At 41.9% G+C, this 16,329-nt stretch overlaps 1 protein-coding gene across 2 annotated transcripts in view; it reads right to left on the bottom strand.

Annotated features, from left to right (window-relative positions):
* The window catches only part of PLCXD2 (phosphatidylinositol specific phospholipase C X domain containing 2), a 56,880-nt gene that overhangs the window by 21,647 nt on the left and 18,904 nt on the right, over window positions 1-16,329 (bottom strand). For both annotated transcript variants that reach the window (XR_011463926.1, XM_005902226.2), the window contains exon 2: window positions 114-574. Coding sequence is in view for 1 of the 2 variants with exons in the window: in XM_005902226.2 (XP_005902288.1) it covers window positions 114-574 (461 nt within the window). In the remaining variant the exon portion in view is untranslated. The remainder of the gene's footprint in view (window positions 1-113; window positions 575-16,329) is intronic.

Genomic DNA, 16,329 nt, shown 5'->3' with positions numbered 1-16,329 from the left:
CTACACCTTCTACCCCAAGGGCCCTGGAATGAGATGTCTTAGAGCTGGTGACCCTGAAAAAGCAGGAAGAGTTCCGTTCTTGCCCTTGGAAGTTTCTCTCTGTTCCCTCCTACCTGGCACTTCTTCTCCCACAGCCTCCGCAGCGTCATGCTCTCCACACTGCAGGCTGAGCACAACTTGCTTCCAAAGGCCTCCTGGATCCGGAGAATCAGGCGTTTGTGATGGGCCTCATCCATGGCGTAGAAGTGGTTGAAATCCAGGAAGACAATCTCTTGGGGGTGCTGTGTGAGGAATGAGTTGATCTCCATCAGTCCATCCCAGACCTTGATGCCAAAAAGCCCATGAATGAAGTAGATTTCCTGGTCGGCGTCCCCTGGCTTGGAAGACACACGCAGGTCAAAGTAACGGATCCCGGCATCCAGCTGTTCTCGGAATGTCAGGTTCTGAGTCACAGACCATTTCTTCATGACCTTCTTCACGAACGAGATCCTGGCAAGGCGTTTGATCGCTGGGGTTTGGTCAGGCCCCACTGGGGACTTTTCATCTACCCAGTAGCTGAATGAATCATGGGAGCCTACACAAAGCAACAAAGGGGAGGTGAGCAGTTGAGACTGAGCTCGGACAGATAATCCGAAAAGATAAGAATTAAAAAAGAAGTACACACACACAGAATACTGTGAACAAATAGTTGCAAAAATTTTCAAGCTTGCAAGGGATGAAATAAACACAAATAAAGTTAATGTAGTCTTATTAGCAGCTTGTTCATAGCTCAGTTGGTAAAGAATCTGCCTGCAATGTGGGAGATCACGGTTTGATCCCTGGGTTGGGAAGATCCCCTGGAGAAGGGAAAGGCTACCCACTCCAGTATTCTGGCCTGGAGAATTCCATGGACTGTATAGAGTCCACAGGGTAGCAAAGAGTCGGACATGACTGAGCAACTTCTACTTTTCACTTTTCAGCCAGGAGTAAAATGATAATTTCATACATTGCTGGTATAAGGTAAATTAATAAATACCTTTTTGGAAAGTTACTTAGAAAAATGTTTGAGAAGAGCTTTAAAATATTCACACCATTTAATCTAGTAATTTCATTTCAGAAAATTCATTTTCAATAGGAAATCTATTCTGAAGAACTAAACTAATGTTTGGAAAAATAAAGATTTCTTCTGAAGAATATTCCTAATAGAGACAAACTAGAGTTTGCTTAAGCGTACCTCATAGAAGAATGTTTAATGGTGGCACATTATTCAATGCTTTATTCAAGCAGGCATTGAAAGAAAAGATAAGACAACTCTGTGTCTATCTCAGTAATGCTGGGACAGGCATTTAAATTCTAAGAAAGGCAGAATTATTTTTTAAACTGCCTTCTTACAATTTTGTATATACTATTTTCATATTGTAAAAATAAGTCAGTGGGAATGATTTCTTAACAGATCATATAAACATTCTGAAGAGCCTTGGTTAGTTATATGCCCCTTTTTCTGAAATCATCTCTTAATAAGCCAATTATTAAATGATCAAATGCATGTTGTATTTCTCTTCCTTAAAGAAGGTAAGGATCCTCCTAGACACTGAGATGATCTTACTGTTATAAAGTCTAAATGACCATGAGAGACACTTTTCTAACTACAGTGAGAAAATATTTCAGTAGTAATTTAAGTAAAAATTATCTTTAACAAATATCTTCCATTTTGTCATCAGTTTCTATCTGGTGTCAACCATTTTTATTTGGTTGGCTTGGTGAGTGGCTCTGACCCCAGGGGTCTCCTCACAGGGTGCTGCACTTGGCAAACAAAATCTAAGAGAAAAGTGTTGTGTTCTGCCAATCTTGTCCTTAATCACTACGACTCACACCAGAATCAAAATTCTTATATTCATATAGAATACTCTTGACTGTCACCAGTTATACTTTTCAGTAAGTTTTAGAGTAGGTATTTCATACATAATGTAGGATTTTATACAACTCTACTGTTTTATGTTTTATTATTTCCATTTTCTTGAAAATAAATCATTCTGGGAATGGTTTTTACTGTTTCATCTTTTTAGAAATAAACCCAAAAAACAACAAAAAAAATGTGACAAGCGATGCTTTATTGTTATGTAGTCTCTAGAACATGAAGGGTATTCAGTAACTATTAAGAAAAAGCATAGTTATCAATCCTCAGGCAAAGTGAATTTTGTGAGCAAGGAAATTACTAGCATGTTTTAGGTAAAAAATGGCTGTTACTAATAGAAATGTGGAGCGAGTCCCTCTGGAGTTCCCACACTGGTTGTCTCTGCTAATGAGACTCACTGGAAACTTGCCGAATGCTCTGCTTCCCTGGGCTGCAGCAGAAATAGGAGCTCTTTATACCTCTTCACTGAGAGATTTATTATGAATACATTATGTATAGATGGAGGACAACCAGTTCTCTCTTCTTTTTAGATTTTATCAGCAGCCCAGCTGTTTGGGATTGAGTGTGTAATATAGTATGAGTTATGTATTGTACTTAATTCTTCCCTGGGTATCAGGGAATAGCCATTATCCAAGCATGGAGAAAAGCAAATCCCTGCTGATATTCTCTGGCTGGTGCTGAGCCCAGTTTCATGCCCAGAGGGAGATGTGCTAACAACCTCCGGGGTTTTCTCCGTGTCTGAGGACTATGCAGCAGTGTGACAGCCGTGGGGCCCCAGGGACCATTTCTGAATACATGGGGACACACTGGGCACCAGCGCATCCTGCAAAAGAGGAAGGGCATGCACATCTCCTGGGAACTCGGAGTCTCTCTGCAACCTTTTGCTCCCTTTTCTATTCTAGCTGCCTAGCATTGCCCACTGCCATCCCCTGGACAGGAAGGAACAGGACAAGGCAGCAGGTTGTTCGCTGACTGTTTGATAGCGTTTGTCCTTCCGAGGCCTCCAGCAGTCAAAGCCAACACTCACCTGTTAACCACTGTCAATATTTTTGCCTTTCTACCTAATTTTTTCCCAGGAGGTTGTTGAGTTCACTCACATAGAGTGAGAACAATAACATCCAGACACTTGAGTGCACTTAACTCTCTCTTTTTTGAAAATCCAGGTAAAAATACCCCACACTTCACACAGAATATTTACAAGGTTACATCATGCAAAGAGTACTTACAAAAGGAAAATCTTAATATGTTCCACCCCAGATTTATTATCCAAGTTTCCTCTTCTCCCTATTCCTTGAAAGAAGACATTTTACTCTTTAGACTGTCTTGGGGCTTCCCTGGTCATCCAGGGAATTAACTGGTAGTTAAGAATCCAACTGCCAATGCAGGGGATACGAGTTCCATACCTAGTTCAGGCAGACGCCACATGTCTCAGGGCAACTACTGAACCTGCTCATCCTGAGCCTGTGCTCCACAAGAGAAGCCACTGCAGTGAGAAGCCGTGCAGCACGACTAGAGCGTGGCCCCTGCTTGCTGTAACCAGAGAAAGCCTGAGCAGCGACAAAGACCCAGCACAGCCAAAAAAAAAAAAAGTTTCAAGACTGTCTTTAGGACTGTTTCTCTCCCTCTGCCCTGGGATATATGGATTAAATTCACACATTTCCCCCAGAGAAGTGACACCCCGCAGCCACTGGCACCCCTACCTCATCGCCTTGTTCTCGAAGACAACTGCTGTGTGGACTTGGTCAGGATCATGGCTCCATGAGTCCTGGCTTATTTTGTGACAAGGTTAGGAAATAGTTTAGAACTTCATTCTGTTGCCATTTCTGTCACAGGAAGGGTTTTGCTGCTACCACCTGAAAGTACCTGTGCATCTTCATTCACCCTCTCCAGGGCATTTTGTTTTTTTTAAATCTCTGACTACAATAGATTTAAGTGGTCTTCTTTACCTTAAGAAAAAAACAAATCACTTTCCATGTCTCACCCCTTCAAGTGACTGTCCTCTTTTTTCTTAGCTGTTGAATTCTTGAAACAGAGGCCAGTGCTGTGACCTTTGTCTCCCTGATCAACTCTCCTTCCAGTTGGAAGCGACCTCCTACCCTTGTGTTGCTACCCTTCATCCTTATATCCTTGGAACTGATAACTCCAAATGGCTTTATTCTTCCTGGCCTCTGTGAGGCCCTGCTAAATCAGCTCTTTTCTAGAACCTTCTTACATTTTTGTATATAGTATTGGGCTTCCCTTGTGGCTCTCAGCTGGTAGAGAATCTGCCTGCAATACGGGAAACCTGGGTTTGCTCCCTGGGTTGGTAAGATCCCCTGGAGAAGGGAAAGGCTACCTGCTCCAGTATTCTGGCCGGGAGAATTCCATGGACTGTACAGTCCATGGGGTTGCAAAGAGCCGGACACGACTGAGTGTCTTTCACTTTCACTTTCCATTCCCTTATGATGCACGATGCACACCTTGAGGAGTGCCTGTCCTTCTCTGACTGCTCTCCTTTGGCCTCCTTTGCTGGCTCTTCTCCCTCCTGATTGTCTCCCAGTTTAAAGTTTCCAGGCATTTTTATTCCTTCCTTTTCCCACCCTCAGTGATTTAATCTACTTTCCAAGTTTCTAATCACAGCACCATTATGCAGATGACACCAAAAGTTTCATTTCTAGCACAGACTCTTCTAAAGTTCCAAATTTATGTGTCCAGCTTCTGCTGTGGTCTTTGGCTTCACCTGCCTTGCAGGTGTAGGCACAACAAATGACAGATTCTCCATGTGCTCCATAAAGCCAGCCACTCATGTGGCCCCTCTGATCCCCACAGAATGCCTCTGCTAAATCGGTCAATAGTTCACTCAGTTACTCAGACTTGAAATTTTGGATTCTAATTAAATTCTTCCCTCTTCCTCACTCCCTGCAACCAACCAGTTACCCAATCTTAGTATCTGACTTCTAAAAAAGACATCAAACATGTCTCTTCCTTTAACCTTCACCTGCCACCCACCTCACTACCTGTCTTATAAGCAGGATCAACAGAGCCTTGACTTATCCTTTGAGACCAGCCTAATTTGTTCAAATTTAAAAGTTGATCATCTCAAGATAATAGTGCTGATTACATCATTTCCCTGTTACCCACAGATCAGGTTCAAACTCTGGTCACTGGTGTTTAGGGCTCTCCTCAACAAAGTTCCAATGCATTATTCCGGCCTCATATCTCACCAGGCCCTTCCTCGGACTCTATGCACTCACTTTGCTGATAGCTTTCATAAAGTATTCTCTCATCCCAATTCTGTCCACCAGTGTTTAAAATGCATATCAGGTAAGCTGCTTACCCTATACAGTTTCTTCGTCTGTAAAATGGGCATGATCATATCGATTGTCACAAAAATTGTTGTGAATGTTGGAATGCATGCAAAGTGCCTGGAACAATGCTGATACATACCAAGTGCTGAACTATTGTTACTGTTATTATTAGTCATGCTCTGTTACTTGGAAACTAGAGGGAAAAAGGGGTGATCAACTGAATTCCTTATCTTAAATACTTAGGGTCTGGAAGATTTTCTTTCCTGCACCTGAAGCACTGTTCCTCTCCACCTTGTTGGCTGATGTGGAGATAACAGCTTAGCCTCTACCTTGTTGACAGTAGCTGTCACTCGCCCTCTGGGTCACTGCCTAAGCTCTGTCATTGCCCACTTTTAAAATCTCAAAACACAATATCCTACTTTCTGATCACAACTTACTTTTCTTCTTCCTCATTGTGACTTGACTTCTATTTCCTCTAAGCTGAGAGCCCAGAGTAGGCTCTATATCGTCCTTTGGCTGGCTACAACCAAATTGTTACTTGCCACTTTTATCTGGAGAATTATTAATTATAACCATCTGAAAGCTGCAAGGATCACTGTGAAGGCACGTTGTCTGTCTATACATACCAATCATATGCACAGCCCCCAAATGCACATGGAAATAGTAACATGATATTTTCTAACAAACTTTTTGTCTAACAACAAACATTTCACTTCTCTAATATTTATCATTTATACAGTAGACTAAATAAGGTTTTAGAAAATAATAGTCATTAAATACTGGATAACTATCTTTAAACTTCTCTGTGAAGGGAATTTTTGTCATCCTAAGAATATTCCAACAGAGCAGGAAATAAGAACAAACAGGGCTTTCCCTAATGTTCTACACTCCATGGATTGATATCATCCCTAATTTTAGCCCTACACAGCTGAAGGCATTTTCCTCCAATTTTTGGAAACATTTTTCTGTAAGCTTTTCATTTCCAGTTACTACTCTTGTCCCTTCCTGTTTCCTTATACAATAAAAAAGCATTAAAATGTTTCTACTTCCTCTCTTTATGTATACAAAACCCTGAATAATGTATGTGAAAGCACTCTGTAATCTAAAGTAGTGATTCTCAACCTTGAATGCACATCAGAATCCCCTGGGGGAGCTTTTAGGAAACACAAGTGCCAAGATCCCAGTCAAGACCTATAAAGTCAAAAAATCTCTCTGGGGTGGGAGTTGAGAAGGAAAAATATGAAAAGCTCCCCTGGTGATTCTGTCTTCCCAGGCTTGGCACCCCTGCTTATAAATGTAAGATTATCCTTTGCCAACAAGCTCTCGGACTTCTTGGGATCAGTTTCTCTGGTTGGTCTTCCAGTACTTTCAAATCTTCAGATGATAATCTGGTGGACTGCCTTTCCCATGTCTGAGGAGCAGCTCTCTTCACCAACCTTTTTGTTCTAGGAATGCCTCCAAGCCCTTTGGCCAGTTGAAAAATCACAGCTTGTTTGCAAGAAAAGAAAAATATTGGGGCATCTTACTTCTTTATCATGCCTTCTAGTAAGTCATTATATAAGGATATTTAAGTTTAATTAGGGCATTTTATATGTGTACTGGGTTACTGAATCCAGAATAAAGTTACTGAAGCAGCAAAATCACAAGGAAAGAGATATTTGAACACGAAAAGGTTAGCAGGACATTTATCCTATGTTAGGTATTTCCTCCTACACTGCATTGGGGTTTCTAGGTGGTAACTAAGTGATAAAGAACCCACCTGCCAATGCAGGAGACAAGAGACACAGGTTTGATCCCTGGGTCGGGAAGATCCCCTAGAGGAGGGCATGGCAACCCACTCCAGTATTCTTGCCTGGAGAATCCCATGGACGGAGGAGCCTGGCAGGCTATAGCCCATATGGTCTCAGAGTTGACATGACTCAAGTGACTTAGGGACCAGGGAGCAGAAAATGAGCTGCTATGTCAGGACAGGGGACAGTCAGTTTGCTCTTTATCTGGAACACCAACTGCTGCTTGACTCTTTCTAAGGGGTGTTATTTGGGAATTGGGAGATCTCAAGTGAACACACAACAGTTTTTAGTTAAAGCACTTTCATTACCCATTTATGGCAAACTGGAATAGTAGCCATTTTTCTGAACTTAATTAAAAAGAGTGTAAAGCAAGCTTCTTGGGAAGCCGGTCTCTAAATAAAACAAACAATTCAAGTCACCACCATGAAATGATACATACCATCAACAACACAATGGCATTTTCAATTATGTAGTGACTACACTTTAAAACAGAGAGGGAAGGATGAAACAAGAGGTAAGTGCAGAATAAGGGGAAGAGGATGAAATGGTTGGCCGGCATCACTGACTCAGTGGATATGAGTTTGAGCAAACTCCAGGAGATAGTGAAAGACAGGGACACCTGGTGTGCTGCAGTCCATGGGGTTGCAAAGAGTCCAACATGACTTGGCAACTGAACAATGAGGAATAGAGAAAATCTTCTTTAACATACCTCTGGGTGGCATCTGGGGAGGTGGGGATGATGACCCAGGTCAAAGAACACATGATCTCATATATTCAAGAAAATTTCTTCTCACCTACCTTAGGTACTACCCTGCCCTCGGGGAGCCCTTTAACCTTGAAGCTCATGAGCCCCTTCCAGGTCTGCTTACTGAAGGCCACTCTCTCACCCAGTGTTTACTCAAATCACACAACGTATTGGTGCCTCTAGGCTACATGTTCCCAGTGGGGGTGACACTGCCCCAAGGAAGCAAAAATTGGTTTTGGGGGGATGAAAAACCCTTCTTTTTATGGGTAAAGCATAAAGAGAATACCCAAACAGATGTACCGTGCAGTGTATCTGTGGAATTAAAATGTCATTGTTTGGGGGGTGGGGGCGCTGGGCAGGAATAGAAATGGCCCAAAGTTCTCGTTAGCATGGTTATAAAGAAAACCAGGCTGAAAAACAGCACTCCAGACAGAACTCCCTAGTAGTCACATGGACAGCTGACTTGTCTGGGCTGGATCTCCGACCCTGAACCTCTTTTATCCTTAAGTGGCATGTCTGCTATGCCACCAGTGATTGTTTCCCACAGGGCACCATTCAAAAGGTGAGCTGGAAGTGGACGGTCCTCTTCCCATTCCCTGCCCCAGAGCACTGATGGGTTAGGAACCAACTCAATTCTCTCTTTCCTAGTTATCTTTTAAATATTCCCACCAGGCATCTCCCAAGTCATTTCTCCACCTACACAGCCCTGAAGGACCAAGTTGTAGTGTACAAAATACAGGTTCAAGAAGAAGAGATTTACCAACGGTGAGTCCTGAGACCTCACTTGATGAATCACTATAGCTCTGGATAGGCTACATGAAAAGTTCCCCCAGTGATAAAGAGCCTAGGGTCTGGTGCCAGGCTGCCTAGATTCATGACTATGGCTCCACTGCTTACTAGCTATGGCACTGAAATGCTGTACCTTGTTTTTCACTTGTCAAGTGGGCACAACAGCACCAATATCAGTGGTTTGTGGTAAGTGCCAAGTGATTACATCAGGTAAGCATTCAGAAGAATCCTTGGCCAACAGAATGAGTTCCAACATATTATTATTATTTCATTATTAAGGAATTTATGTTATCTTCTACTTGAAAGACATGACCTGAGAAACAAATAATTCTAGTTTTTAAATAATGTTGTGAAATCTCATTAAATATTCATATTCAGGGATCTGCTGTGGGAGTTAACTAATAAAAATGAAGTTTTCAGTTTAAGGGATTTATTTTAGGTTACATCCAGAATTAACATCAGAAGAAATAAATTCAAATCACAGTATTATACAGGCTAAGTATAAATTGGCACTAAAAGTTAATTATAAACAATCTCTAGTTTGTGCCTATGTCAATAACAAGAATAAATAAATTCAGTGACTACACAACTTGAAAATATAAGAGAGAAAGTTTCAAGGTTCCTCTTGAACTTTTTATTTTTAATATCATAGAGCTAAACATCCTCATTTCTATAGAAAAAAACACACAAACACAAAAAAACCAAGTCCAGGGACTTCCCTGGTGGTCCAGTGGTTAAGAATCTGCCTTGTAATACAGAGGACATGGGTACAGTCCCTGGTTGGGGAACTAGGAATCCACATGCCATAGGCCAACTAAGCCTGTGCGCCACAGTGAAAAGATGCCGTGAGCCGCAGCTAGGACCCAATGCAGCAAATAAACAAATACTATTAAAAACTCAATCTATTGCTTAAAGCCTGTTGGACAGCAGATTTTTGGAAAAGCTATAAATCATAACTGGAAACGGAAAAACCAGTAACACTTTCCCAATCCATCAAAAAAACCCAAAAAAACCCTATCAGTTCTAATTGTTTGTTTTAGTCACTAAGTCGCATCAGATTCTTTTGTGACCCCATGGACTGCAGTGCATCAGGCTCCTCAGTCCATGGGATGTCCCAGGCAAGAATACCGGAGTGGGTAGCCATTTCCTTCTTCAGGGGATCTTCCTGATCCATGGATCAAAACTGCGTTTCCTGCATTGCAGGTGGATTCTCTGAGCCACCTGGAAAGCTCATCAGTTCTAATAAATATCACAAAAACACTCAAACACTTACATAAAGAATAAATAATCTTTCTATAATAGAAAGCATTTAGAACACCAAACACCAGTTTTTCTGAAGTTTTCTTCAGAAGCTTTTTCCTGAATTTTCTTACATATTGAAAATATTAGTGCATAGTCTTTAGGGACGTGACCATGGCCACTTTGTGCAGTTCGCTTCTCTCAGCATGTTTTATCACTTCGTTTTTTTTCTTTGCACGTACAGGCTTTTCAGGCCTTTTGGGTTCACCGATTTTATTCACAGGCTTTTGGCTTTCTTAGAAGACATTTCCACTTGGTAATGCGGCAAGCTGAGAGCACGAATGCGCAGCTGAGCCTATTGAAAGAGCATCTGGGCCCTGGATGTGACACGTTCTCCATCTCCTGGCCTGGATGCACCTGCAACTTGAATGTTTTGCTCTGCCACACGTGTGAATTCACTATGAGATTTTTTCATTCAGGTAGTGAATTCCAGGTAAAATACATCTTATATAAGTTGTTATGGCAAACATTTAGATAGCAAAACCTCATAGTAGGGATATCTACAGAGGTTTGGAACTAAGGTCTCTCAGTGTCAAAAGTATTTATGTGCATGTCTCTGTGTATATATTGACACTAAAACGGCCCATCTGAAATAAAACCCAGAAGAAACTTTTATTCAGGAGGAAAAAAAAAAACATGCTTCATTTACTTGGAAACATATAAAGGAGTTGAGAGAAATCCACTATTTCATAGAAATATTTTTACTAATATCAATAAAGAGCTTCTAATAGACATGATCATCATTCTGCAAATTTCTTTTAAAGACAATTACTATTCTGAGCTTATTTTTTAAAAGAGCCATCAAAACTCCCAATTTTTATCAGGACTTCATCATACTATTAATATGTCTGTCAAAATAAAATTGATTTTGCCCATTGCAAGCCTGGTCTTAAAGCATATAATGAATCGACATGATTTTTCTGTTAAGTATCGTCAGAGTGGCCAATTAGGGCTTGCATATTTTCATCTCAGTTTGAACTTTTGTTTGATTTGTAATTTCACATTCTTTCACTGATTATTAGTTTACACCCTGTCAACAAATTGCAAATTTGCCCAGTTTGCAAGAAAACAGGTGCAGCCATTTTGACAGTTACCCAGTGGACCTGAAATGGTACTGAATGTCAAGTTTATTTTTCTAAATTAATGTAAAATACATACCAAAAACTATTCCAGGAAAATGAATAATATCTTAGCTGCAAAGACTCTTCCTCATCTAAAAAATACAGCAAGAGGATATTAAAGGTGCCCAAACACAAAAGACCAAAAATCTTGCTTGCACTGTATCTGAACGAAGCTAGATCATTCAGATAAGCAGCAGGAGTCTGGGTGGGAATAAAAACTCAACTAGATCCAGTGATGACCAGTGCAAACAGCAGAGAAGAGAGCAGTAGCCAGGCTTTATAAAGAAAGAAAAGATAAGTGTTCAAGCCAAAGAAAACAAGCAATGTTCTCCCATCTCTTAAGGAGGAAAAGAAAAGAGAACAGATCTCAAATGGAGTTGTGATCAGAAAATGAGAGGCCTGGCTGAACAACACCTCTTCCTGATACAGTCCATCCATCTTGGAGAGTTCTGGGAGACAATCTGGTGATGTTTTAATTCATTTCAAAGGGCCAATTTTTTTCTGAGAAAATAAGAAGATTGTATGCCTTGATTTACATAGAGATCAGAAGATTCTATTTTCATATAATTTCTAAGAATTTTTCAACAGTATTTCTTTGAAAATGTGCGAAAAATGAGCTTTGGGTGCTCAAATACACTATTTCACTAAAAGTGTTCGCATTTTAAATAACCTGTGCTTTTTAAGAAATTAAAAAATTTTTTTTCCAAAGTACTAAGATAATAAAAAACATTCCCACTTAGGATCATTTGATCAAGAGCTCTAGATATTCTTCTAAGGTTTGGAGAGACCACTGCTTAGTTTTACAAATGACTAGGAACATATATCTCAAGTTCTGTATTGAGCTTATCAGCAAGGTCAAGTTTCCAAAGAATAGCCACTTGGAAACTGCTCACTTCTTCAGTGCCAGGGTCCACTCTCAGACTCACACAGTGACAAAGAACACAGAGGGACCCCTCTCTGGCCCTTCAGGGAGCCGTGGTACAGCCAGACTCCAGATGGAGCACTACTTGGCTCTCACTTCTTGAGAAGGCTATCACTAGCTCATCTTCCTCCCCGGCATCTTCCTGCCTCCTGACCACCATTATGGGCTTCCTGGGAGAGCTGTGTTGAGGGGCATGGTATCAGAGCAGTGGCTGAAGTGACCTGGCAACAAGGGATGTGAAAGAATCGCTGGGATAATCTCTACAAATTTGATGCCAGTTGATGTAGGTTTTCACCAGAGACTCCTTACAAAATGGGCAACATGTTTAAAAAAAGGGAGAAAGAGAGAGCGTGTGCTCTCTTTAAAGCACATAGTAAACTCTTTATTTTGAATATGAACATGTGATAAGAGAAAAAAAAGTCATTTTCAGTTCATGCTATCCTCTAAGCGGGGCAGTCCTGATAACTGTGGTATCTTTTGTTTGTGAGGCACAAATAAAAGATTCATCTTTGGTATTAATGGCTTTTGACATACTTGCAGCAGTACTAAGCAGCGGGTGGGGGTGTGCAAATCTGGAGACAGAAGCTTGGAAGGGCCTAAACTGTTCTGCAGAGGAAAGGGAGGGGGACTGAGAGACCAGAAAGGAAGGGGAGAGAAAGAGGGAACCCTAGGCCAGCAGGGCTGAGGAGAGGCCTGGCAGAGGGCAGACCTCGTGGGGAGTTTTCAAAGATGTGGTCTATAGCTAAATCACAAATTCTGTTGTTGCTGTTGCTGTTTAGTCTCTCAGTCGTGTCCAGCTCTTTTGTGACCCCATGGACAGTAGCCCACCAGCTTCCTCGGTCCATGGGATTTTCCAGGCAAGAATACTGGAGTGGGTTGCCATTTCTTTCTCCAGAGAATCTTTCTTACCCAGGGCCAAAACCCTGCTCTCCTGCACTGGTAGGTGGATTCTTTACCACTGAGCCACCAGGAAGGCCCAAATCACGAATACATATTTTCAATGACAATGTGAGAGGTGCCATGATATTAACTAGTCAGGAGCAAATACCTGTCTGGGTCCTCGGCTTTCCAGGCCCAGTCACACCGGGCTTCCTCTTCCCCCAAACCATCCCTCCTTGCCTCCTCCCTCCCTCCTGGTGCTGGGCCCAACAGGCAGAACTCCCTGGGGAGTGGGGAGGGGGTCATTAAAACCGAGGGAGGCTTCCCTCAGGTTGAGATGGGCTTCCTCCATGAAAAATCTTTTTTCATGGTATGCTGGAGTTGAAACGACCACAGGGGCTAGTATGTAAGCATCAGTAAGCAGGATATATAGATGTTCAAGGGCATTCTGAGGAGAAAAACGATGTATAAAAGAACAAAGGCATAAGGTAGAAAATGAGATGAGCATCAGGAACTGAGAGCTTCACAAATGCTATCACAGTAACTACAGCAGCTGGAAAACTGCTGCTGAGTATTGTTGAGTTAATCCACGCAAAGAGGAGACTTCCAAGTTATGAGCCTGGGAACACCTCATCATTGGCTGACTAATGATTTATGCCCACAAAGCGAGCTCAGCAAGAGCAGCGCACTGCACTGCATGGAGAGCAGCGGGGACCACAGCGCTCTGTAGTTGCAGGGCTGCCGCGTGGGCATCCGCCACCTAGCAGGCAGAAGCAGTGCCAGAGGCTCCACCTCTATGGCCATGAAGGAACCCGAGGATGAACTTTCCATCAATAATAAATACCTTGGCCTCACGTGCTGTTTTTGTCTCACGTGAAGTAATAGATTCCCCAAAAGGATAAGCGACCCCAGGGACAAGGTGACAAAACTGATCAACCTCTTTATCTGCTCTTGCGGTGCGACAATCCACATACACTTCCCAGCGATTGTGGTATCTAGGATAAGTATGTGGATGGCAGAGTCCAGTCCAGTCTTCCCTCCCCCGCCCGGGTCAGGTGAAAACAAAGAGAGAGGCACGGGTGAGCGGTTTCTCTCGCCCTGACCTGCTTCCCACTTAGACGCTTCTGGACAGTCTCTCTCAACTCTCCAATGCTAGTGAAAGAGAAACACTGACAGAATCCCAGACTCCTCACTTCCATTGACATTTAAAGGTCAAGTCTCCCTGTATTGTACATAATGATATCTCCCGCCCACATGTGTGACAAGGATGGCTGTGAGGATTACTGGAAGGAGGAGGGAAACTTTGAAAGTTCACTGGGGCAAAAGGACTTGATTTAATGCCATTTTTGCAGGAACACTTAAGCTGAGAGAGCTTGTTTCATAAGTAAGGAGTTAAGGGAAATGAAAACCAAAGGATGAATTCATCCAGCTATTGTTTTTCACCTCTGTTCTTTACTGATTTTAATATGGCTACCCTGTCAATAAATAAAGACTCCTAAAAGAACTGGACCAAGGCCCTAAATAAGATCTGGTTTTCAAACATTTTCTTTTAGAGCATTCTTTGACTGCTGGGTGCTTAGTGCTGAAGAACAGGTGTTACCTCTACAAGAGAGTCCATCTGTGGTAAAGCCATCGGGCCTAGCTCCATTTTAACTTTACCATCTAAAGGAAAATTTTATTTTGGAAGAATCACATATTTAGTATGTAAGATAAGGTATGTGTTAGTCCCTCAGTAGTATCCAACTCTTTGCGACACTATGGACTGTAGCCTACCAGGCTCCTCTGTCCATGGAACTTGCCAGGCAAGAATACCTATTTCCTCCTCCAGGGATCTTCCCAACCCAGGGGATTGAATTCAGGTCTCCTGCATTGCAGGCAGATTCTTTGTCTGCATACTAAATGTACTAAATATGTACTAAATACATTTAGTATACATTGCTTTACAAATGTACTCCCTCTGACCCTCCAGGCACATGGAAACCTTTTTTTTCCAAGAGCTAAAAACATCACAAGGACATTCTGTTCACTGTCTGGTGTTTGCACTTCAGTTCCTTCATTATGAGCTTGCTGGTGATTGATCCCTTGTGAGGGCTCACATTTTAAAATGACTAACAATTTCAATTTATTGTTTATTGTGTACCAAATGTCAGAGATCTCATCTGGTCTCTGCCAGTCCTGCAGGGCAGGAATTATCTGCATTTTACCAATGAGAGGACTGAGGTTCAGACTGGTTAAGCAGCTCGTTCAAGGTTACCAAGATTGCCAGTGGCTGCCTGGAACAGAAACCTAGGTCTGTCAGACCTGAATCCATACAAAACCATTCTAGGGATGATGTTATTGTTTCCATATCTTTACTGATGAAGTAGGACAAATGCATTGTGCATTTACTTCTGATAACATGGTGATCACAGGATTTGTTTTCAGAGGTACATGCCTGACACTCACCCCAATGCAGTAAAATTTGTGGAGAGATTAAAGTGATTTTTAAATTTTGTAAAGACATGAAAAGTTTCTGTGTAGCAACACCAGAGGGCACTCTAACCCTCTTAGATTTGAGAACACAGCTTTTTTTTTTTTTTTTTTCTTTGCGGGTAACACACCTCTGAGCCTTGAATCCTAGTGCGGGTTTTGCTCTGATTACCTGTATGAACTTGTTTAGATTCAGACTGGAGTTCAACTTCTCCCTTTGCCGAATTAGGAAGGTGAGTGAAATGAGCTTTAGGATCTCTTCTGTCTAAAGAATTGAAGGATCCTAACCCATTAACAATTAATTAAAGGAATTTATGACCCTATTTTAACAAGGATTATTAAGCACTGCAAAGAAGTAAGATATGTTCCTTTCATACTTGATATACTTGAACTGGGCTTCCCAGGTGGCGTTAGTGGTAAAGAACCTACCTGCCAATGCAGGAGACATAAGAGACTCTGGTTGGGTCCCTGGGTTGGGAAGATTCTCTGAAGGAGGGCATGGCAACCCACTCCAGTATTCTTGCCTGGAGAATCCCATGGACAGAAGAGCCTGCTGCAAAGAGTCGGATACTAAAGGGTCTTAGCATGCACACTTAAACTGAAAATGGCCTTATTGATTTATCTATTTGCAAAAAGCAAATCATTCCCAAGCCTGGCAGTGGTATTTATTTTTGGCTCATCTTAGACTTGCTGGAGAAATTCTCTCCCCTCTCACCAGCTCAGGTTGGCAGGGACAGATCTGCACTATGCAGCTGAATACATGGGCCAGTAGTTTGCTTCTTGTCTAGCATTCAGGTGACAGTTCCCTTTACTTCAGATCAACTGGCATTTGATTGCTTTGTAGGACGTTTCTATGGAATTTATTGTGGGGGCTTTGAGAAAAACACCTTCCTAATTACCTAGCGTGGGCTGAAATTTTTCACAGGGCAGGGTTATTTTAAGATTCATTGGACAAATTGCTGAATGGCTGAGATCCAGGGATGCTCTTCAGCTAGATCCCCTCAAAACAAGAGGATTTTTCTCTTTCCTGTAAATGACAGACTAAGTCAGGAGCTCTGCAGGGGAAAAGCAAAAAGGAGTGGGGAAATCCAACAAGAAGAGGTCTAAGTTACAAAAAATGATGGGTTTAAAGGA

The sequence above is a fragment of the Bos mutus genome, chromosome 1 (genome assembly GCF_027580195.1).
Source record: "Bos mutus isolate GX-2022 chromosome 1, NWIPB_WYAK_1.1, whole genome shotgun sequence".
Classification (NCBI taxonomy): domain Eukaryota; kingdom Metazoa; phylum Chordata; class Mammalia; order Artiodactyla; family Bovidae; genus Bos; species Bos mutus.
This window is presented reverse-complemented; position numbering and strand designations above follow the sequence as displayed.